At 39.4% G+C, this 24,158-nt stretch overlaps 2 protein-coding genes across 11 annotated transcripts in view; one reads left to right on the top strand and one right to left on the bottom strand.

Annotated features, from left to right (window-relative positions):
* CEP63 (centrosomal protein 63) overlaps positions 1-16,101 on the bottom strand; it is a 49,694-nt gene extending 33,593 nt beyond the window's left edge. For 3 of the 10 annotated variants that reach the window (XR_006415127.1, XR_006415128.1, XM_044434250.1), the window contains exons 1-8: positions 15,999-16,036; positions 13,030-13,669; positions 12,370-12,515; positions 11,328-11,433; positions 9,724-9,792; positions 5,712-5,889; positions 3,891-3,986; positions 883-1,005 (exon numbers count right to left, since the gene is read on the bottom strand). Coding sequence is in view for 8 of the 10 variants with exons in the window: in XM_044434250.1 (XP_044290185.1) it covers positions 883-1,005; positions 3,891-3,986; positions 5,712-5,889; positions 9,724-9,767 (441 nt within the window). In the remaining 2 variants the exon portion in view is untranslated. Of the gene's footprint in view, positions 1-882; positions 1,006-3,890; positions 3,987-5,711; positions 5,890-9,723; positions 9,793-11,327; positions 11,434-12,369; positions 12,516-13,029; positions 13,670-15,923 lie in introns of all 10 variants that reach the window. The other 7 variants (XM_044434260.1, XM_044434271.1, XM_044434317.1 and 4 more) reach the window with 7 other exon arrangements.
* A 65-nt stretch (positions 16,102-16,166) lies between these two features.
* Positions 16,167-22,620, top strand: ANAPC13 (anaphase promoting complex subunit 13). The gene is made up of 3 exons (XM_044434228.1): positions 16,167-16,395; positions 18,442-18,567; positions 22,301-22,620. The coding sequence occupies exons 2-3, from the start codon at positions 18,469-18,471 to the stop codon at positions 22,424-22,426; spliced, it is 225 nt and encodes a 74-aa protein (XP_044290163.1). The 5' UTR covers positions 16,167-16,395; positions 18,442-18,468; the 3' UTR covers positions 22,427-22,620.
* Positions 22,621-24,158: the final 1,538 nt, after the last annotated feature.

The following is a 24,158-nucleotide window of genomic DNA, read 5'->3' as shown; positions in this document are numbered from 1 at the left end:
GCAGCCAGATCAATAACTAGGACCCACAGATCCAAATATAGGAGACCAATTCTGGCCTGTTTGTATTTGCTGCCTCTATGCTTCCAGGCACAATTCAAGGTATTGGTTTAAATCTATAAAGCACAGCTTAGGACCACAATGCTTGTCAGAGCACCTCTCCCAACAGCAATCTACCCTAACACTACACTCAACATCCAGGGCCTTTCTCCAGGTGTCAATTCCAAGGGAGGCTTGGAGGATGGGAACCGGGGGGGGGGGGGGGCTATCTGTGGCCCACCTGCCACCAACCTTGTCATTTTTTTGGCATGAGATTAAGGCAGCCATTTATTCTGAACCAAAGATATATTTGGTTATCCAGGGGCTTCAGAGATTAACTATTTCAGTCTTTCAATTAACAGGGGCATTCTTCATTAAATGTTTTTTAGATGTTAATCTAAAAATTAAAAGTGGCTTTTAATTAAAATTAAAATTAAAAAGTGGCTTTTGATAAGATTATATGGTCTTCTCATTGAATTTCATTGTACTGCTTTCATGCGCTGCTGTAAACCACTCAGAGAGCTTCAGCTATGGGATAGCATAGAAATGAAACACATAGTTCTCTCTTACATGCATGCACAAAGAGAGAGAGAAAATGTTCAGGATCACACTTTGCTCAGGAAGCACTTGACAACAGAAAATACAGGCAATGAACCTTATTGTTCTTTATTTGTTTTACAAAAGAATTCTAAACATGTTTACTCAAAAGCATGACTTAATGTGATTTATGTCAAGGTAAGTCTTTCATATACCTACACACAAACCCCATTAATCGTAAATCTTTTTTCAGTGCCCTCAACTAGTCAGTGCTGTTCAAGGACTACATTTTACATTTCACTTACCTACCTCTAATTTCTTGGTCAGGATTTTTACATCAGACTGATCCTCCTCCTGGCTCTTAGAAGAATATCTAGATGCTTTCAGTTGTTTCTTCAGCAATTTCTCATAACTTCTCTTCAATCTACCTAGCTGCAATAAAAGCAGCAAGATGTCTAATAATTTCGGCAAATACTGAAGTAGAGAACCAGTAGTTACATAAAAACAAATGCTAACATTAGTAATCAAGAAATCTGTATTTTATGCACCAATGACAAGAACTATTAATATATCATAACTGGTTTAAGTAGTCAGGGTGAAAAGCCTTGTTCGGGAATGACAGACTTTAGATTGTGGTTAACAGCTATAAGTTTACAAAATAGATTTTTTTATTATATAGAATGCATTTTTATTTGGAAAATTTTATGAATTTTGTTCATCATGACAAATGAAAAAATGTTAACTACTTTTCATTAGAAACACAACAGGAAATGAAGGAAATAATCCCCACCCTTCCATCAAAACGAACACAAACTAATTGTCAAGACAGAAATGAAAAAATGGAGGATAAAACAGAAACTGAATAACTAGGGACAAAGCACAAAAAGATAAAAGAAAGGGAAGTGGCATGCAAACATGAACTGTCAATGAGCTCTATGGCAACCTGAAAGTATTTTATTTATTTCTAAATTTATGAGTTATATTTAGGCTGATAAAGAGCACCCAAGAGAACATACAACTAAACTTAAAAACAAAAAATATATTTTTAAAAATCTGAAACTTGATTTAGATCGCTCTAACTTGCTATAAAGAGTCACACTTCTTTGCCATGAAGAGAATGAACAGGTACACAACCCATGGTCCCCTGGCCCATGAGTTTTCCTAGCTGGCACTAGCTAGGGAAAGCCTATGATTACCCTTAGTAGCACTACTGCTGGCAAGGGAAATCTTTCCCTTATAGCTAATATTGCCCTTCTTCCTTCATGGAAATAAGGGGAAAATGTATCTTTGGTGGTAGGTGGTGGGAATGTGGATGTTGGAGGATATGAGCATATGCACAACCCCTGGAACACCAGTCAACACCAGAAAAGGTCTTCAGGTCTAACGATGTTGTGCACTTCTGAAGTTGGAGGAGGAGAAGTCCATGGCATGAATGGGCTTGTTTTAAATTGTGAACAAAATTCTTTAAATTTTAGTAATTTTATAACTCTATACTGGAGAACTCAAGAGAGCAGCATTTATGACTCAACACATTAGTGCTAACATACTTGGAACCTGCCCTGCTATGAGATTTCTTGAGTTGCTAATGCTCTTCAGCCTTCCTTGCTGTTCCATAGTGCTGCATTCCAGGTGCCAATCTCTCCAAGGATTTACCACAGCACCTCAAAACTGCATGACAGAATTCTTACTATCTGGGTGGCAGCCCCTCTTAAACAAGAACCATTACCCATGCTGAAATGAAAAGACTTTTAAAAATATTGACAAATGTCTTCAGCTAGCAAAAGCACAAAATTAATTTTAGTTATGGCCTAGAGTAAGCAGGACTTGAACTAACTCTCCAGAGAGAAAAGGTTAATGCATTACTAGCCTCTGATGGCATTTAACTTCACATAACTGACAAGCAAGAAGAAAGGAGAACAAAAAGTCAAAGCCAAACATGAAATGCTGTCACAGTATCTGAGACCTTTTGACAAAATAGTTGCCAGACATCAAGTCTTTGTGTTTCTTTTCTCTCTTAATGAAGATTTTAAAAAATAGATTTAAGCTGCAATCCTATGATAACTACTTAAGGACAAGCATCACTCAACACAGGACTTTCTTCCAAGAAAACATGTGTAGGATCAGGCTTCAAATGTTCTCACAATGCCATATTATCATGGCCATATGGAAAACATATCTAAATTGCCCATGTAAAAGAGAGAACTGCTGTGATATAAGGAGCTGGCTGCTCCCCACTAGTGGAAGCAGTAGCCTAGGGAAAGCAGAATGAATGCTTGACCAAGATCTTTTCAGACAAAAGATCTGAAACTACCAACTTTGGACACACAGCTCAGCAGCCATTCAGAAAGACATACAAGCACCACCTAAAAGGACTGGAGAGGCAAAGTGCTTTATTTTATAAGCTAGAAAGGAGAACATAATAAATTTGGGCTTCAGGCTACCCCAAAGTTTTAGCTCTTAGACTGAATGTGATTCCTTTGCAGGACCAAAGCAAGGAAAATTAAGCTACAAAAGATGGCTAAAGTGGTAAGAAAAACATCTTTATCATGATACCTTAATACATGTAGAGCCTACCTACTATACATGAATTGGATTTCTCATCCAAGGATGAGTTTGAAATCCAAATGCTCTATTGTTGTAAGAGTGTAATCCTGTTCTTTAGAAATAAAAATGGGCTACAGCTCCCAGCATTCACCAACCAGCATGGGAGTTTTAGGACTTTTTTGCTGCTAAAGATGCCCAAAGAGTTTTATTTCTTGACTAATAGAATAAAGCAAAGCATAAGATAAAACACAGATTTAAAGAACAAGGCATTCACCAACTGTATTTTCTCAATAATGAGTCAATACATTTTGCTACATGCAAGCTGTATTCATTCTTGTTAACACTATTTGCATTGATCTACAATTTTTGGAATCACTTTAACTTCTTTTGTACTAAGAGACATAGGTAAATCAGAGGGGAAAGTGCAACCATTTCTTTAGCAGATTATATATGAACAAGGCTACCTTAAACCTCGTAATAAATGCAATGATTGCACAGTGCATCCATACACCCATTGCCATGCAATAATATAACCACTAAACATTTACAACCATTTATAATTGTTTAAAATTTCCACAACAATTTAAATGTTGTGGAAATTTTAAGAAGAATTGAGAAGTGTTGTGAAAGATGCATTTTTTTACTTCCAACAAGTTCTCATTTTAGTGACTATCGTACACAAATACATAACTGCACTGAAGGCTTGAATATATTTAAAATTACATGAAAGGGCAAACATTGTACAATATAAAGGCAGGCTTAGGAAGACTCACCTCTTCCTGGACTTTTGTTAACTGTTGTTCATATTCCATACTCATCTCATGATTCAGTTGTTCTATCTTTTCCAATCTCTGGCACAACTTCTCAGTCTTAAAGAAATCAGCACACATTAGCACAACAGTACAGAAAATATGTAACAGTGAATATTTATTGTACAGGGGTGGGGATGGAGTACAAAGAGAACTATGTGAAAATCATCCCATTCTACACAAACAAGTAGGTATGGGAAATGTTCCCACCTGCTGCTGTCAAGGGCTACATTTTCTTAGAAGTCATCTGTCAGGGCAGTGGGTGAGGCAAAGCGCAAAGTGAGTCAGATGTCCCTTTTCTCTTTCACACCTTCCTCCTCTCCCAGCATATTGCTGGGGAAAGGACAGAGTACTCTTGGCAGAGGGCTGTATTCAGTTGCTTAGATTTGTCTTCCCCCACCCAATCTAGATGAGCTAAAAGATTGATATGGCAAATCTTTGAAAGGGGATGGAGCAAAAGTCTCTTTAGCCTGAGATGCAGTTTAAGGTTCCAAAAATAAAGAGGATTAAAAATTCTGCAAAAAATAAAAAATAAAAAGGGGTGTGTGACCACAGCCCACTGTTCAACCACAGTAACAAGTATCTACATAACTGAGGAGGAGGCACTGCTTCCCATGCTAACACTAGAAAAGGACATGGGTTATACAAAGGTTGTTTAATCTTGCCATAGCCTGCACTGGCCAGACATATTCAACACAACAACCCACACTGAGGAGTTCAATATCTGGAGTGATGTCCATGGATGCTGCAGCTCATTGTCTTAAATAAGTTACAATGTGACATGTTACACTGTTTATTTAACGTTTTTATATCCCACCCTTCACAACGTCTCAGATACAGAAGTAGGCAACAGTGCATATTCTTCCTCTTGGCTCAAGATAGACATGGGGAGCTATTGGTACAACATCACAGACCAGCAAGGATTACTTAACACATAGTGAGGCTGTGCTGTACACAACCACCATTCTGAATGTACAAATTCCACTCTGGGGCTGTCGTGCTGTGTGAACCTGGTGTCTTCAGGTCATGTAGGATTTCCATAACCATGCTCAGTGGATACATATTCAACCAACTCTGAGCCGATTAAATAACCCCCAAGAAGCTGTGATGTATCATCCAAAATTGCTTCAAACCCTTGGGAGCACAGGAAAAGTTTCAGGAGCAGCTCATGCTTTTTTCAGAATTTGTTCGTGCTTCCATGGTAACATTCACATTATATTTTAACAAGCCTAAAATTGCCATATATAAAACTGGGATTATTGTCTGTCACAAATAATGGGAAATTATGTACCTATTATTGCAAACCCTATGCAGGCTTCACACAGTAATACTGAAACAAATGCAGAATGTAGAGCAAATACTGTGTCATAACCTAATGAGGAGCATGACAACTAGGCCAGTTTCTAGAACTATTAGCTAATATAACCAGAGTAAAAAATATTTCCCAGTTCTAGATATAGTAGTTAGTTAGTCTAGAACTGGGCAATTTGTTGTGAGGCCACTGCTTAAGAAATATTCTTGGGGCCTAAGGATTGTGCCAACTACCAACCCATTACAAGTGTAAGCCACAACTTACTTCTGATTTTAATATAAAAAGAATTTTATTAATATAAAAAGAATATGATTTGCTCAATTGCTAAACAGATAGTGGGTATATTTTACAACATTCTTATCCAGAAGTAGGTCCCTTTAATTTGAATTGGTAAAAATGCTGATATCAGAAATTTAGAAAAGTTGAGAGCATAGTTTTATGTGGGGCAATTGTCATAAGATCTATAAAAGTACCTCTTTGCGTTTCTCCTCCAGTACATTCCTGAGTGTAGCTATCTCCTGTTCTCGTATAGCTAAACAGGACTCCAGTGCTTGAGTTTGGCTTTCCCATTCAGCTTTCTTATGAGCCACCATGATATCTATCTGTTTCATCAGCTCCTGCAGTTCAGCCTCACATGAAGTCAGGAAGCCCCTGTTGCCAACAAAAGAGCCTGTTTTGACCATACAGTAGATATCATTATGGAAATGCCAGGTAAGCTGAATTTCTTGTGTGCCTCTCTTTTTCATAATATCAAGATCACCCCCAGACAACAAATGCAATGCAATTTCTTCAACAATCTTTGTCCAAATCCCTTAATTTCAATCGCAAAGAATAGGTTCCTTCAGCCAAAAACAGTAAGGATAGTACTCAGTGATAACATGTAACAGGGCAAAATGGCATAATTTGAGCATACTGTGGATTCAGTGCAAGACACATAAGGATAAACAAACCTACTCGCATCCCCAGATATCATTTGTTGTTTTCTTCACTGCTTCATAGCATATATTCTCTAAGCAACACACACAAATATAGAACAAAATTAAAATAAAAAAGTTACTTATAAAGTTACTTATATATTTATAAGCTGCCAAACAGCTCAAATGAGCTCCCATACACAGCATACAGCAATAAAATTGCAGCCAATGATTAAAACTATCTTTAAGAACAACCAATTAATAACAATACTAACATAGACAGACCAGGTGAAATGGACAACCAAATAGTCATTAAAATACAATAAAATTAAGACATTAATTATTAACATTATTTAAATGGATGGAGAAGAGACATGTTTTCACCTGGAGGTAAAAACAAGAGCAAAGCTGCCACCAGGCAAACTTCTCTAAGGAGTCTGTTTCACATGTGGGTGGATGCACACCTTAACATGCTGCCAAAACAAGACCAGGAGCAGTTTGCGGTAGTGACCAAGAACTAATAATATCATAAATCAGAGTCAAGATGGAAAAGATCACTAACAGAAGCAGAGTGCCAAGAACAACTTAAAGAACTTTGATAAGGAATGTAAAGTCCACATAAGAAAATATTTGCATTACTCAATTTATTAGGAAAGACAGTAAAATCACAATTACTTTGAAAAGGAAAGAAAAAGCATTGATGGGTGACTGAAGCTTTTGGAAGGAATTAAAGCATCCAGAGTCAATAGGATACCAATAGAATTATTCCAAGTTGCACAAACTAAATCTGTCCAAATCCTAACAAGAATTTGCCAACAAGTACAGAAAACATTGGCCCAGCATTTGAAACATTCAATACACATTCCAGTTCCCAAGAAAGCAGAGACAAAAGAAAGTAGCAACTAGAGGACCACTGCACTAATTTCCCATGCGAGCAAAGTGATACACAGGGTGTAGTAATAACTACATGGAGCAAGACATTCCTTATACTCAAGATGGATTCTGAGAAGGAAGAGGCACCTGAAATCATATCGCAAATATACCAAAGAACTCCAGATTAGTCTATGCATTCTACACTACAGCAAAGCCTTTGACTGTGTGGATCCTGAGAAGCTATGTATAGTACTGAAAGAAATGGCAGTGCCTCAGCACTTGATTGGGTTGACGCATAACATGTATCATGGACAAGAAACTACAGTTAGGACAGAATGTGGAGAAACAGAATGGTTTCTTACATGCAGAGATGTCAGAGAAGGGTTCTCCTTACCTGTTCCATCTGTATGCAAAATATATCACGAGGAAAGCTTGATTAGCCCCATAAGAAGGATGAATGAAAATCAATAATTTAAGATATGCAGATGATACCATACTACTGGCAGAAAGCAGCAATTACTTGCCAAGACTCTTAAGAAAAGTGAAAGGAGGAATTACAAAAGCTGGATTGCCAAAGAATATTAAGAAATACAAAAATCATGACTACAGAAGAATTATGAAATTAAATGCTAAGAAAGAACTAGAAAAGGGGAAAGATTTTATATATCTTTGTGGAGTCATCAATTCAAACCAAGACTGCAGCCAAGAAATTAGAAGCCAACTGAGACTTGGAAGGGCAGCAATGAAGGAACTAGAAAAGATCATCAAGTATAAGGGCATTTCACTGGTGACCAAGCCCATACAGACTGTAAGTTCTTAAACAGAGCAGAATGAATGACAACACAAAGATGGAACAAAAACATGTGCAATCTAGTAGCAAGTGTTGGCAATCTAGCAATCTGGTCACACTAATCAGTTAAGATTGCTCTGCTGATTTCTTTGGAACTTTATAAGTTGTTAGAGCAGAGACAGTACCCTGGAGAAAAATAAGTTCTTGCCAATCTTTACCCCTTTAATTTGTCTGTCAAATACAACGGTTTTAAAAGACATGGAAAGCAACAGGTTAAGAGATTGAAATTCTTCATTTTCCCCAGAGTGTCCATTATACTTTTGCAACCCAACATATTTTCTATAGGGATAAATACCTTTAAATATGCTGACTTCCTTGTTGCACAATAGGACCTTAAAATAAGCCACACTTTTGCTCAAAACTGGAAATTTCAGTTTAGGATACAAAAAGTAGTTTTATATGTAATCTGCTTGAACAACTATTTGTCAGTTTTGACAGACAACAGTTCTCCTGAGTCACTGCAGAAGCTATTCCCAGAATTGCTACATGAAACCCTGTAGTTGGAAATGCTGATAAAATATGATCAGGAGGTAGGGAGTTTCGAGTGCAGTGGATGAGTCTATTGGGAGAATGGGGCTATTTCTTATTGAGTTCAGCCACAGTGGGGCTGCAGTTTGTGTAGCTTCTATTTTCAATATGCAACCCCCTACTTGAGTCAGATGAACTCAGTAAGCATGAGCTACACGAGGGTTAAACAACCTCACATAATGCACATTTGCAAGGTTCCCACAATGCAACAGCTCCCAAGCAGGAACTGCATATGTGAGCTGAAACATATGAGAACAGTGGCTTACTGTGTGTGTTGAATAGTGCTGAACCAGTCACAAAATATCATCCAAACTCAGTGATTAGATACTACTACTAATGAATGACCTGTTTCATCAAAATACAGCTCAAGGCCTTCCCATATAAACTTGTTTAGCATATTCCAAACATGATTCTGGACAACATACACTGTTAACACACTAGGCAAATTGTACTTTGATCTCAGTTATGACAAATATGTTAAAGCCTGGCATCCTTCAATTTGCAGATTGTACTGTAAGATCTACTGTATTTACTAGGAGAAAAGATTTGACACTAGATACTACCGATGTCAAGATTTATTTTAAGGACTGTAAAGCAGGGGTCCCCACCCTGCAGCCCCCAAGCTCTTGCTGTGCGGCACTCCATCCTGCTTGTTCACTGCTATTTTCAAGGTATTTTCCCTCAGACCCACACTGTTCTTCCTGCCTCAAGCAGCACCATCTATTGCTGTTTTTCTTGTCCCTTCCTTACAAAATACAGTAAGCATGTAAGGCTGCACTCTTAAGTACAATTATTTGGAATAAAGTCCATTACATATGGCACACACAAGTTTCCCTATCATCAAGCAAAACTGCTCCACAGTGCAGCTGACTTTTCAACCAACTTTCGCAGCTTCAACAAAAGCTATGATATGCACTCATTAGAAGGCAAAGTAAAGCACCAGGCATGATTGCTGGAAAACACTACAGAGACGGATCTACCACTGAATTACAGTACAGGCTTAAGCTAACTAAAACAATTAAACCAAAATATTTAATAGACTGAGATTACTTCATTAATGAAGTATCCAAGTTCTGGAGAATTTCACTTCACAAGGGAAATTTTAAAAGAACATTCTGGCAGCTGTAGCAGTTATTTTTCTATCAGAATGGCAACACTCACCAGAAATTACATATCTGAAAGGCAGTATCATGGTTTCACATAATCACAAGAGAGAGCTGAACACAATAACTGCAGTAACAAGATATGCTGGGGACAGAGGAAAGCCCACATGCAAAAAAGTATTTACATTTTAATAAAATAAAAATTGTATATGCATACCTGCCTTGTCCTTGCCTTTGCATTCTGTCTAATAATGCCTCCATCCTGAAATCTCATCCTTTGGGGCAGCTGAAAAAGCAAACAAAGCAAAGGTGATGCTATAGCAATTCATCATTATGTCCAATCCCTAGCTAGATGACTGCAAAATGTGTGAGATGTGTCTGACAACTGTGAAAGGGTGAAGAAAGGGTGAAGAATTACACAATTTACAGTACAGAAGGAGGGAATATTTGTCACTTCAATAAATTTGCAGGCCAAACAGACAGGCTATACATGTTTTAAAATGGCAAGAAAATAAAGTAATTTTCACACAACACCAGGATTTACTAACATGTTAGTAAAGTCAGGTCATAGTTTCAGACCAAAAACATAGTAGAGATTATATGGCTGCAACATTCCAAGATCAAGAATGCCAGTATCAAATATATGGGTCTGCTTGCAATTATTTTGTTGTTTGTGTGCCCTGCTCTTTCCCTATGAGGCATGACCAATCAAGGTCGATCTTCCAGCAGAACTACTACAAGGGGTTAAAAGAAAGTTTGGGAGGCCATTTTGAAGAAGTACAGCTAGTCTGAGAGGTTCCATGGCCCTGTTCTAATGGACTAGTTTTAAAATGTGGGCTAAAAAGCTTACATTGTATATAACATTCTTACAGACTTTTTAATTCCTATGAGACAGAGACATAGTTTCCCAGAGAAATGGCCTCTGTTGGGAAGATCAGGTTGTGATGTACAAATGAAGAGATTACAAGGTTCTCAGGTATTCTGTTACTCAGATAACCCAACTTGGCAATTACTTGTTAGGAATGACCATACAGTAATACCTTGGCTCATGAACTTAATCTATTCCAGGACTCTGGTCATGACCCAAATTGGTTGTGAGTCTAGTCAAATTTCCCCATAAGGGTCAACGTAAATAAGGTTCATCCGTTCTGCAACTATTTTTTTTTACTCACAAAAATTTGAAGCAAAGTGACAAAGAACAACAAATATCACAGCCATCTCCCCCCCCCCCCCCCCCCGCAACGGTGCGGGGGGTGGGGGGGGGACGGGCCCGATCACAGGCACGTTGGGGGGGAGGCAGGCGTGCTTGGGCAGGGAACACAGGCACAATCGCGGCTATCTCCCCCCACCCAGCACGACCATGATCGCGCCCATGCAGGGAAGGTGGGCGTGCTCGCGACCATCACCCAATGCAGAGTTCGCAACCTGCAGCAAAATTTTTATGAAATTTCTGTTCGCGATCCGATTCGGTCATGAACTGAGGCACCACTGTACTAGGGGGTTGGTTCATCTGGTCAAGATTCAGCACCTGCATACTTCATACAGTTGTATGTCTACAAACCCAATTAAAATAATCCTTAGCCAACATTACATGTGGCAACCATCATACAGCTCAAGCATACATGTACCTGGACTAAAGCATTCTCTTCATGGCCTTATGCAAACCATAGGGAAAATATCGCATACCAACTTCTTTTAACACAAAATAGCAATTCTTAATTAACTACATCAGCACTGAGTTGCTTAGAGATAAACCTGCTATCAGTCAAATAACAATTAAATATTCATTGCTTAATGAAGCATCACAAATTCAGAAATTACCTGAATGCTGCCTTGTAACATTTAATACTTGGATAGTCCAAACAGAGACATTGTTTCACTTGATTACTTGTTTTTTTTCCTGCACAGTAGCAACTAAGTTTCATTTCTGTTAGGATAACAGCACAGAAAAGGCAAGAGTATGAACATGAAACTAGTTCCTTTAGAAGTTCATATGCTAAATATTTCAATTCTTTTTGCTAATATATTGTTCATAATTGTTTTCCTATGCTTTCCTCAAAACCCAGAAATAATTTAATAATTTACTAATGCCCACTAGTTACCTATCCTTCCCTAGTAAATTGGCAACTTTGGGTGCATCAGTCTAATGTGGATACAAAAATACCTTTTGCAGAAAGGGCATTTTTCAGACTATAATTATATTTTAATTAGTCCCCTGTGCAGACTGTGGAGAATACAGAGTGCAGATCCATTCTAGTTTCCAGGACACTGCAATTTCTTGCAATTAGCAATTCTGCTATCATAAACTGCATGTCTTTCAGAGCAATTCTATAGCTGCTGGATGAGAGATATACTGCCACTATGCCAGTAGAAAAGCCATTGTGAAAAATGCATGTGCAGCTTGGAAAGTGGAAAACAGTTGGAAAATACAAGAACAGTGCAGAGAAAATAAACACCACATCCACTGTGCCCCTGGAAACAGCATCAGGGCCTGTTCTAGCAGCTACATCCAAATACCGAGCAGCCAAGTGAACTCACCAAGATGGAAACATACTCTCAGTACATATTTTGCATCACTATATTCATAAGATTAAGCTACAGCACTCCATCCTGTGAAATCCAGTAAAAGTCAGCAAGAACCCACCTAGCAAAAATTTCTAAGCATCCTGTCAAGCAAGGATTCAGATTTTGTTCTCACAGTACACAAATACGAGGAAGAAAAAACCCATACAACATAGCACCCATATGCAGTCTCCTTCAAAGAAAACATACAGCCCTTCTAGAACAACGGCTGAAGATCCACCCATGGTGGATCATAAGCCAAGGGCCAGAATACACACCAGAGACAGTTACAGACACATACCAACAGCAGCAGTCTTCAACGGTTCATTAAAGAGAGCCGAGAAGCAGCAGATAGGTATCTGAGTTCCATCAGTATTTAAAGCACTGAAGAGCAACTTGAGTCCTCCTTCTCGATATCTTGATCTTTAACTTCCATCCCCTTTGGTCCTGTTGGCAAGGGCTGATTTGAGGTTGAAGGCCAAAAAACACACGTTGCCTACCTCTAGTTGAAGAAGTGTTAGCAATATGTTCATGTTCCTGTATGTGTTGTGAGACTAGTCTATTTTGTGCACATTGCTGTTTTTTCAGAGTTTCCCCACCCTCAATGCTTCCCATGTAAGCTCTAAGTGTGCACAACAGAGAATCAAAGAGATGTCACTCCATGCCATGAGTCATGATCTCCCTGTAGGACTTATACAATCCAAGTGGTTTGCTATGGTAAGATGTTGAATTACACATCTTGTCTTTTGTCACAGCAGTAGAGGCCAAGCAACTACCAACACAAAAGCAGCTATTTAAGTTCCTCTCCACCCATTAATATCACTGGAAGAGGAAAAATTCTTTGTGCCAGGTCTGGAGTGGACCGTTTGCCTCATTGGTCAGTGCATGGCCACGGGCTGAAAGAATATATGATAGAGGTCTAGTATGCTTCTCCCCCTAGTAGCCCACAAGTCCAACTCACTTTGGTTATTCTTCTGGCTAGTGCTCTTCCAGTGTAGCAGGGCTTCTGCCAAATTCTATTGCTCCTCAGATCTTGAATATAGAATGTTGCACTTAATAACCAAAATCAAAATGTATTAGACCTTTAAGCACATGTCAGCTAGCTATCCTACTTTAAGTTACAGTCTATAAGGACGATTAGATTGCACAACAGCCAGATTTTTTCATGAATAATAAGAGGTTAAAACAATTTAGTTTTGCTTTCTACTACCTGTTAATTATATCTATAACACGCGAGGCATAATTCATAAATTAGTTTAACATGTAGTTTAATATAAAGAACACTACATTTTAATATGCCAATAACAATGCAAGCATTTTTACGCATCAGGAAGCTGTTGTACTTGCCAATGAATACTCAGATATTCACAAGATAAAAGGTAAAGCATCATTTAGGTAGTCACTAGTACAGCTTTACTTTGCCTCACATGCTCCTTACCCATCCCACTCTAATTTAACCTACCATAGTTATTTTGTTTGGCAATCAATCGGTTCTCATCAAAGCTTAACTGGAAGACATGGTTTGAAGATGCTGGCCAGTTCTGCTTTCCTCACATGCCATTGTTCACCCAATTTGATTATTACAACCACCTATGGTTTGCCTGATCAGAAAGAAAGGGAGGGAACTGTGGCATGCAAGAGGAAAGAGTATACAATCCAGAGATGCATACTTTCCAGTCACACAAAGAACAGAAAGACATTCTATACACAGAATACAGATGTCAAATAAAAACTGTCACAGTAACACTTATGTGAACATGAATCAGTATTTATGTGGAGACTAAAGAACAGCATTTGCTAGTTTCTATAAAGATCCTCACATAAACAATATACACTGTCATCAATATCTTCAAGAATGAATTTATGAATTGGTGGCTGCACATATAGCTTCTAACACCAAGCGTGCAGAACCTCAGGCCTGCAAGCCAAATCCTGAGTTCCCCACAGGTTATACCTCCTCTCCCAGATCATATGGCAGTCTTCTAGCTTTTCTGTTCTTTTCACCCATTTTAAAAAACTGAAAAGCCTCTGCTAAGGCTTAGTTATTGTGGTAGGTGCTTTCAGGTAAAGCATGCTGACATTTGGTTCCATCCACCACTGCAATCCACACCCCACCTTTCTAATGAACTGTATTCCAATTCATGCTTGGAGCTTTTATGTAATCCCAGAGAGTTCCGTAAATGATTTTGAAGCACAACACATATCTGAACTAGGTTGTAATATAGGTATCATCCTGAATCATAAAACAAAATGCCATTGGTCACATACTCCTGCAACCTCCTCTGATACATTATTATGATTGCTTTATAATTTTAAAGTGTTGTGAGCCACCTTAAGACACTTTGTCCTGAAAAGCAGCCTGAAAATACTTTTGCTTTGAAATATGCAGTTTAGTATTGCTTCAGAAGTTCAACAGACCATTAACCCATGCAAAATATGGACTGAACCCCAGTTATCAGTGGTGTATTAAATGCCAACTAGTCATCATTACATCTTAGAACTGGGCCTCCTCCCTCTCATCACAGCTGAAAAATCAGCAGATAAAACGAATTGTACAAATCAGCCCATGCTTGCTTTAAAAGGAACTAAGTGGGTGGCATGTGGCATGGGATTCTAGTTAACAATTCAAGCCTATAGCTTATAAGAAATGATTCAATAAGGACCTCAGATAAAAGGAAAGTCACTTTCAAAAGTTAAGTATTATACCAGAATTAACGAAATAAGATAAACTTTAAGGAAAGGTGAGATTGAAAAATCACAAGCTCACTATTTAGGAATAAGCTCCACTGAGGGTGATACTTACTTCTGAGCAAACACAGGAGTGGGCAGCAGAATGCTCCATATAAAATACAGCCTTAACTATTCTTTGCCACAACTGCAACAAGAATAAGTTTGCCTGCTTTCCAACCCTTCTTCAGAACTGTGCTTTTAACAAAGGCTCAAGAGGTGAGCTCTAATATTGATAATGAGCTCACAGCCACAACAGCTTTTCTTACAGTTAAGTTCATTATGATTTTAAGGTTCCACAAAGTTTGTTTATGCTGTAACAAGTAGGTTCAGGCAACATGATAATCCACACTCAAGAGTTGAGTGTAGGTTGTTTAAACATGGGTTGTTGCATTGTCTGAACCCACCATCTCTTGCAAAAACACAAGCAACACATGAAGAGAATGCATTCTTTGTTGTTAGTCTGTGAATTGTTTTATTCACCATAGTTTGCTATCTCAGCTGGGGTCAGACAACACAATAAACCCCATTTCGACAGCTCAGCCCTGGCGGGTCATTGCCCATTCTGAACCCAGTCACCTGCTACTACCGCACAGGAAAGAGGGCATTCCCATGGCAGAGTAAATGTTAGGTACTGCTTTTTAGGTACAATGCTATGCATATTTAGAAGAAAGAACGTCCTACAACTCCCAGCATTCTTCACCAAGTATAACTGGCAAGACTTTCTTGTGTCTAAACACCCCCTAAGTTTTTGCCCTTAAAGGCCCCGCTTTCCAAGGACCGAAGAAAATTCGCTGGGCAGGCCGAGGACCAAGAAAACACAAACCAAAAGGAAGAAGGGCCATGACGCTTAGAGGAGCAAGCGGAGGGCGGAAAATAGACGACGATTTCACACACACTCGTCGCCGCGTTTACGAGCGTACATCGCAGAGTCCCCGCACCATCCATGCCGACGAACAGGCAGCCGCTAGAGCGAGCCCAACGCCCGGGGACCAAGCGAGGGAGGAGACTCGGTGCCAAGCGTGGAGATGCGGTAACGAGACGAGAAGGGCTCGAAGCAGAGGGAGCCCAGCCGCTACGCGCGCACCAGGACGAAGGTCGGCGAACAGAGAGCCAAGTTTCTCACACCTGCTGAAGTTCTTCTCCCCACTGCTCTCTCCCACGCTAGCCCGTTGGCCACGCCCCCACATCTTCAACGGTTACCTCAGAATCGGGGGTCGCTGCCCAGATAAGGACTCTCGCCCGCGCTATTCGGGAAGACCTGCCAAAACCCATTCCCTCGCCCCGCCGGCAGTGTCATCTCTATGGTTTACGTCCGCGGGCTAGAGCTACTGCCTGCGACGTCATCTCCTCTGCTCCCAACAGAGGACAATTTCCGGTGCCGCTCGCCTCTCGCGGCTGAAGTGATGGATGCGTTTCGGAGGTCTGGTGTTTTCTGTCGGCTGCCCTTTCCCCCTCTCCTGAAAATGACGGAGTGATAACTTGGCAGGCGGGAAACAGGAGGACGCGTATTAAGAGTGCAGAAGTTAATAGGATCCCATCTGATTACCCGCGCGGCTTGTGGCTATCAAGAAGCATTAATCGGTTCTGTAAAGCACAGGTAATACTAATACGAATAATAGCGATAATATTCGAAGTGTTTGATAAACTGTTTAATCGTAATCCTTGTCAAGAAATCTGACCATGGTCTATGTTGAAGTCCAAAATTATCTGGAGGACACCAGTTTGGGGAAGGTGGTGCTAAAGATGCATGCTCTCAGAAAGTTCTTGGTAAATGCTTCAGAAAAGAAGCTTTTATGGATTTGTAACTTAATAAAGAAGGATGCAGGGGGGATGTATGAGTACTTGTTGAAATGGAGGGAAGTGTTGAGGAAGCCCAGGGAGTGGTACTGTTTAACTTGTTCACAAATTAGTTGGAGTTAAAATGAAGCTGACTCTTAGCTGAGCAGATCAGAGGAAGCTTTTCAGTTCGGTTAGGAACTCTAGAATACAAGCAGCCAAGTACCCAGGAAGAGCAAACAGGAGTCGGTGGCAGAGTGGTAGTGGAAGGAGACAGACAGAGGCAAAGCGCTGAGGAGTCTGCACCAGCCTGGCAAACAGACTTTTCTAAGAGACCATGTGCTCCTCAGAACTACAACTGGAGCTAACAATTACTCCCACAGCTAACACTCCTCTCTTCTTGTTCTTGCAAGCCTTGGTATCATTGCTAATACTTGGTTGACCTTTAGCCTCTTGTTCAGTGTTGCATGGAATGACCTGTACTTATTCCACAGCAGGCTGCTCTCCACAGTCTCATCCTTGAGTAACAGAAAGCAGTTCAAGAGTTCCACTGGTGCAGAGTGTGTTCTGCACCTGTCTCCCTTTTCCAGGGAGTTTACTCCTAATTTTCCTTCAGGTTTTTCTTTTTCTGCCTCAGCTTGCTGATGTCGTTCTTGCTTCAGTACTACTCTTAGCTGTTGCAGTTCCACCAATTTGTCTTAAAACTCTCTTTCTATTACTTGAGGGTGGACATTTGCTGCTTTTGTGTACTCACCTTTTCCTGTAGAAGGACTCCTAGCTTGCATTTGTAGGCCATGTTGACATCAGGCAGGAAAACAAACATTGCACAGACATTGTAGGTCACCACCACTGCGGAATCTTCTCTGTGCATTTTTTCTGCTGTCTTTTTGATTCTAGTTACTGGACCTGTGGTAACTACTAGTGCTCTGTCCTGTCATCCTTGAAGGTTAACAGCACAGTCCAAGCAGTAAATGGGAGTGTGTTATAGGGAAGAAAACAAAGTGGGGAGAAACTAAGCGGGGAAAGTAAAAAAAGTTTTTAAGAATTGAAAAAAAGTTAAGGAACCTCCATCACTGAACTCTGCTGCCAAACTCTTATTTGCTTTCCTTGTATGCTTGCTTCCTGGGAGCTTGTATCCCAAAGTCCCTGAACTAGCTGGGGCAGCCTCCTCTGATCTGCTCAGCTAGGAGTCAAGAACCAAAATAGAGGACAGAGCAATTGCCAGATAACTGTAGAAAGGCAAATGTTGTCCTTATCCTCAAAAAAGAACCTGGGAACTTCAGACCAATGAGTCTGACATCAATCCCTAGGAAAATCTGGAGTATATTATAAAGCAGTCAGTCTGCAAACACCTTGAAAACAATGTGTTGATTACTAGGAGCCAACATAGATTGCTCAGGAACAAATCCTGCCAGCCTAATCTGATTTCATTTTTTGATTGGTAACCTCCATGATGGACTGTGGGGATGGAGTGGACATACTTTATCTTGATTTCAGCAAAGATTTTGACAAAGTGCCCCATGATATCCAGATTAGCAAACTACTCGTACCTAAAGTTGGACTAAATCTTCTGATCCCTTCCAATTCTACTATTCTATGATGCTATGAACCCAGGGAATCTGCAGAGAGCTCCCAAAAAATCTCTCCAACTGAACTGAATGAGCATCCAATAGAAAAATAAACTTAATTATATGTGTAAGTGTAAAGTTGGCCAAATGTGCATAAAAAGGCCTCAGCTGTATATACAAATTGTTTGAAGTATGTTCCATTTCAGTTTATGGTGCTTCATTTCAAGGAAATAGGCTTATGAGTGGCATATTGGATCAGAAGTAGTCTATCGATACAAATGCTTCTGTGTATGTCATAGGCATAATTCTCTCTAACCCATCCAAAGATGGACAGTGAAGTACAGAGGGATGGGAGAATCCTGGATTTGATTGATGATGCATGGAGAGAAGATAAGTTACCATATGAAGATGTGGCAATACCATTGGTAAGTGACGGCTCCTAGTGTGCTTCTGAATTGGTTTCCCTATGCAGACTGGTTTCATTTCCTTCATTTGTCCCACCATCAAGCGTCAAAAAGCTCTACAATAAGAATCATATGAATTTTTAAACGAGCCAAGATCTTGCATCACAAAGATGCAAAAGAACTTGATAGATATGAAACTAAGCATCTGTACTGCTGCCATGTTTCTAAGTACTTTGTGTGTGTGCAATCTAGAGTAGTGATGGGGAACATGTGGCCTTTCAGATGTTGAACAGCAACTCTGGTCATTCCTAACTATTGATTATGCTGACTAGGTGTCACAGAGTGTACCCCTTCCCACAAGGGAAATGTTTGGCTTTTCACAGTTTTCATCCCAAAGGAAAGATGTGGCCACGAAAATAAAGCAGGTGTAGACTGTATTAATCTTTGTTATATCACAGATCACTCGTCAATAGCTGCAGGATCAGACTACTTAGAGCTAACTTTAGTAAGCTGCAGCAGGATAAGGTGGAGGGAAAAAAACCAAAACAATATCAATAAGTAGCTACAGGAACATGATTTATGCTCACAGAGTAAGTTAATAGCTGCAGGATATGTAAGAAAACCTATATTGTGATGCCAGCCACAGATTTTTGTAGAATCAAGATGATCTTGCACTGATTTTCTGGTACTCTTCTCTCTGTGTTGTCCTAACTGCTGTTGACAACACTCCTTTCTGTTGACTACTACACTCCTGTTCTCCTTTCTTTTCTAGCAGCCACACCTCTGCTTTAGTTCCTTAAACTACTAATAATCCCACTGCTCTTTTCCCTTTTCTACCCCTTGCCAAGCCTTTGGATCTTTGTTCCTTTCTGTTTCTCTTTTGAGCCACCCCTCTTTCAAAGTATTTTGTTCCAGCCTTGTCTCTCTTCTATCCCCTAAGCTTCTGGCATTCAAGCTTTTATCCTTTGATTCTATCCCACCTCCTAGATCTCCCTCAGAATTCTTGAAGTATTTAAAGATTCCCTTTCCTACTGTTTAATTGGCCTTAGCTATGGCTGTTTACTGTTGCCATAACCCTCCGTGACTGATTCTAACACTAGTGCTGGTGGGAGTAGATATCAAACAGATTCAGGAGGGCCACACATTTACCACTTCTGATCTTAAAGAGTCTCATCGCTTCAATGAATTGTTGCAATCCATTATATGTGTCTGTGTATACTGCCCTAAAATCAATCTTGTAAAGAAGCCCATGACAATTAGCAAGGGTGTAATTATATGTACATTTAGAGAGAAACAAGGCTTACAGCTCACAACAGTCCTTTGCTGGGAGTTGTAGGACATTTTTCTGCTTAAACATGTATAGGATTGCATCCAAATGCACAAACAGAACAACTAGTCTGCTACCTCTCTAAGCAGGTATCTGAAGGAGCATCTCCTTTGCTATGTGCCTGCCCGCCCCTTAAGATTTAGGTTGCAATTCCTTCTTTGGGAGCCCTCCTTGAAAAAGATTAGGAGAGTGGCTACCTGGAGAAGGGTCTTCTCTGCAGTGGCACCCCAGCTGTGGAGCATGTTCCCCTAAGAGGTGCGCCTGGCACTAACACTTTATTCTTTTTGGCACTAGGTCAAAACCTTTTTAGTTTCCCATTATTTTAAGACTTATTGGTGTCAGGCTTTTATCATATATATTATGCTGTGCCTTTGTTGTTGGACCATCCTGAGGCTTTTATGTATAGGACAGGCTATACAAGTTTTTAATAAATAAATAATTAACCAAGCAAGCATGTGAAAATACATTCTATCCTCTTGGGAAGGTAATAAAAGCCTACCAAATGGACAGGCAGAGAAAGGATGGGTCAGTTCATCACTCCTTTGCCTTCCCTCTGCATTTCCATGCTCTTTACAGAGAAATTGGTTCAATTTAACTAAAAAAGTTTTAGTTTCAAAAAAAATGAAAAAGATCACAAGCGTTACCTATACTGTTTTCAGGACTCAAAGGCTTTTCCACCCTGCCACATATATTAATATTATTAATAACTATTCCTTTAAACTCATTTGCTGTAAATGCTAGAATGATAGTGAAAGATGAAAGACCTATTAAATGTAATCTTGTACATGAATCATTTAGATTGCAACCCTAAACCTACTTACCATACCTTACTTACCTACTTGCTTCTGAGTAGGTTTGTGCAATAAACAGGTAATTGCTTTGACAGCACTACTTCAGTGCACTTTCTTATATGTTTATATTCATTAAGAAAGGATGTTACCTTTCTTTACACATGAAAAGATGTGTCCATGTAGATTGCTTTTCTGGGTTCCTGCTGCCCTTCACCTTCATTGAGGAATAGATATTGTTCAAGTTCACCACTTCCAGGCTGTGTAGGGGAGATCAATATACTGAACAGCATGTGCATGGTGTTATAAAAATCATTTCAGATAACATGAATGAGATGCCTTGCAACTATGGTGAAAAAACTCAGGAGGACCTAAAAGCAAGTAATTGCTTCATAATGTTAACACAAATGAGTTACTAGGAAATGCCACAGCAAGCATGTTTAAGTATACCATGTAGCTAGATTTAGACATGTAATGGAGCGACCTGGGTCACTAGAGCTGCTGCAATATATAGCTATAATGAAATGAGTCAGAACTGTCTCACAAGAGTTGCTTTAATTGAACTGTCAAAAGCCATGTTATGTGCCACTGTACTTATGCATCTTCTCTGAACTGGTATTCCTGGGATGTACAAGAAACCTGTTGTAGAAAGCATTGTTAGCCTAGGTGGGATAGTTACATGTGCGATTTCATCTTTAGGCAGCAATCATAAGTATATATATTCAACAAAAGATCTCATGGAACACAGTAAGGCTTCTAACTGTATTGACATCCTTATACACATTTGCTCTTTACATCTTATAGAGTCCACCACGTTTCAATGTATGCATGGGATTACAATCTTAACAGCATACTCATGTTTACGCATTTGTTTACTCAGTAATAAATTACCCTGATATCAGTGGAGCATATTCACTAATAAGTCTGCTTAGAATTGCCACTTTAATTGGCAAACTTTTACTTTCTGGTTTGAACACATGAGTACAGTGTTCAAACCAGAAAAGGCACTGAGAAAAAAATCTACTGAGACCACCCACAGAAGTTCAAAGTTGCTTCTGCATCTTTCACACCCTGCACAACACTTAAATGACCAATTTCAGTCCTCTAAGTATTTTGCCTAGAGCATGAGGAAAGAAGGCAGAGATGCTGCCATGATTCAAAGATTCTTGGTCACATTTGTCTCATCCCCCCTTGCCCATGCACAAAACTCCATCTTTGAGGTTGCTCTTGTAGCCTCAGAGCCACAATGAGCATAGTTGTTTCCATGCTGGCTGTGAGGGTAGAGGGAAAGCACTCCAACTTTAGACCCCAGCTCCAATCACAGAGCAAGATTCTGAGGTTGGCGCTAGGGCGCCATATAATCCTATGGCTGGATAGACTAAAGCTGCATAGTAAGCATGCTTACTTGATTGTAAGCTTTTTAGGTTTGCAATTAAAGGATGCTTAACTTCTGCATCATTTCTTTCAAAATTATTGTTGTATCTGTAATGTCAGAATTGATTTGGCATATTACAAAAATGTGATTTGTTTTTCTTCCTCATTTCACATTTTATAGTCCCTAAATTTATTGGTGTTAAATATATCTAAATTATTGCTTTTTGGAATTTGGAAAATATATTAATGTATTTTCTGTTTTCAGAATGAGCTGCCTGAACCAGAACAAGATAATGGTGGAACAACAGAATCAGTAAAAGAACAAGAAATGAAATGGACTGACCTGGCTTTGCAATATCTTCATGAGAACATTCCTCCAACAGGAAATTAGTCTTTCAGTACTACTTCGTGCAGTAATTTCTCTGCAGAGATGTTTCTGGTGGCTCTTTGTCAGCTTTTATTAACCTACTGCAAGATGGAACAAAAACATTTACTAGTTGGATCCCAGGAGATATATGCACGCATAACATCTGCATACAATGTGTGTTAAGTGGCCATTTATTAAAATATAGTTCAAATACCATAGCTTTTTAAATGTCTTAGTTTTTGTGATATGAGCAAAATATATGAAATCTGGTCACAATAGTGATAAACGTTGACCTAATACTAAATTATTTACATGTCATATTGGACTTGGTGATCAAAATAGAGAAACAAACTGAACTTTCCTTCCGATTGAGATAAGCTTTGAAATTATAGAAGCATTTCTATAGAGAGGAACTTGAGCAGCAATTTAGCTACTATGGATTCAGGTGGATCTATTGCCAATTTCAGGCAGCACACTCAAAAATAAATCTGTCCTGTTACTGTCTTTATGTGAGGGTGCTAACTAATAAGCTCAACTGGAATGACCTTAAAATACAACAGAGGGTGCTATACAACTGTTTCATCTCATGCAATTTTTGTTTGAATGCCTACTATGCTACTCCGGTGCTAAACACTTCCTTGAATTATCCAGTAGAGGTCGCAAAAGTAGAATGGTGTGCCTTTCTAGGCAACCTTTGGTAAGCATATGAATGCTTACGTTTTGGGATTTTTTCTTCTTAGAGTCATTTCTTCTGACTGTGAATTTGCTTTTATTGAAAGTCACGAAGGTTTGCCAGCTCAAAGCTTACTGAGTTGCTCTTTTAGAAGAAAAATTGATGCAGCAATATGCATAATAAAACCTAATAGCTATTGCTTCTAGAGAAGAGCAGAGTTGGGAGAAGATTTGGCATTGTAGGAGCAGGAGGTGGGGGGCTTAAGTTTTCTTCCACTTGCTGATTTGTCACAGCAGCTCACCACAAATGTTTCCACCGCCATTCCGTGAGGTCATAACAGTATTTTTACTATATACTGGTGGGGAGCTGCAGGTGAGAAGTTTACCCTTCTCTCCTTTTGGTGGATATTGCCCTTCCCAAAATGTTTTTGCCAAGTAGAGGCAGCCATCAGAATGTTATCCCATTTGTTTGTGTAAGTCATCTAGCTTTGTTCTCAGACAACCACATTTAACATATCCTGTGGGGACATCTGTAATTAGCATATGATTAGCTTTCTAAAGTTAGGGTTGTAGATGAGTTCTAAAGACAGTTTACTCCATAAAGACCATGATTTTCTAATTGACTGTAGAGTTTCTGCTTGTTGGATGCCAACTGAATATGAAGGGTGCTAGGTTCACAGAAAATCCATAGGACTGTGTGTGAAAGGCTGACATATAGGGCCACATTTTGTATAATTAATTCAGCAGCACCAGCAAGAGTTTTAATTCTTTTCTCTGCAATAGCAGCCTCTCATTTTTGTTACATGCTGTTCTTTCCAACTGTGAGGAACCTCAAAAAATAGTTTGGTTTATGCCACTGGGGAGTAACTGTTAAGGAAAATAGTTAAAAGCACTGCTAGGCACATACAAGCCTTCCATATGCCTAAAGAGGCTCATGGGATTTGTAGCTTCTGTGTGCAACATACTTTGCTCTTTACATAATATTGGAAAATGTTAATGTGTGCATGGTTGGACTAAAGTATGAGTGCAATTTTAGTAAACCACTTTCCTCCCAGGACCTCCCCATATTTTAAGAAAAATAACA

The sequence above is a fragment of the Varanus komodoensis genome, unplaced genomic scaffold (assembly GCF_004798865.1).
Source record: "Varanus komodoensis strain SLA01 unplaced genomic scaffold, ASM479886v1 scaffold1, whole genome shotgun sequence".
In the NCBI taxonomy this organism is placed as follows: domain Eukaryota; kingdom Metazoa; phylum Chordata; class Lepidosauria; order Squamata; family Varanidae; genus Varanus; species Varanus komodoensis.
This window is presented reverse-complemented; position numbering and strand designations above follow the sequence as displayed.

Excerpts from the sequence above, each read along its gene's own strand:
- ANAPC13 (XM_044434228.1), top strand. The coding sequence starts at position 18,469 with ATGGACAGTGAAGTACAGAGGGATGGGAGAATCCTGGATTTGATTGAT. Across the intron at positions 18,568-22,300 it reads AAGATGTGGCAATACCATTG|AATGAGCTGCCTGAACCAGA; the intron begins GTAAGTGACGGC and ends TTCTGTTTTCAG.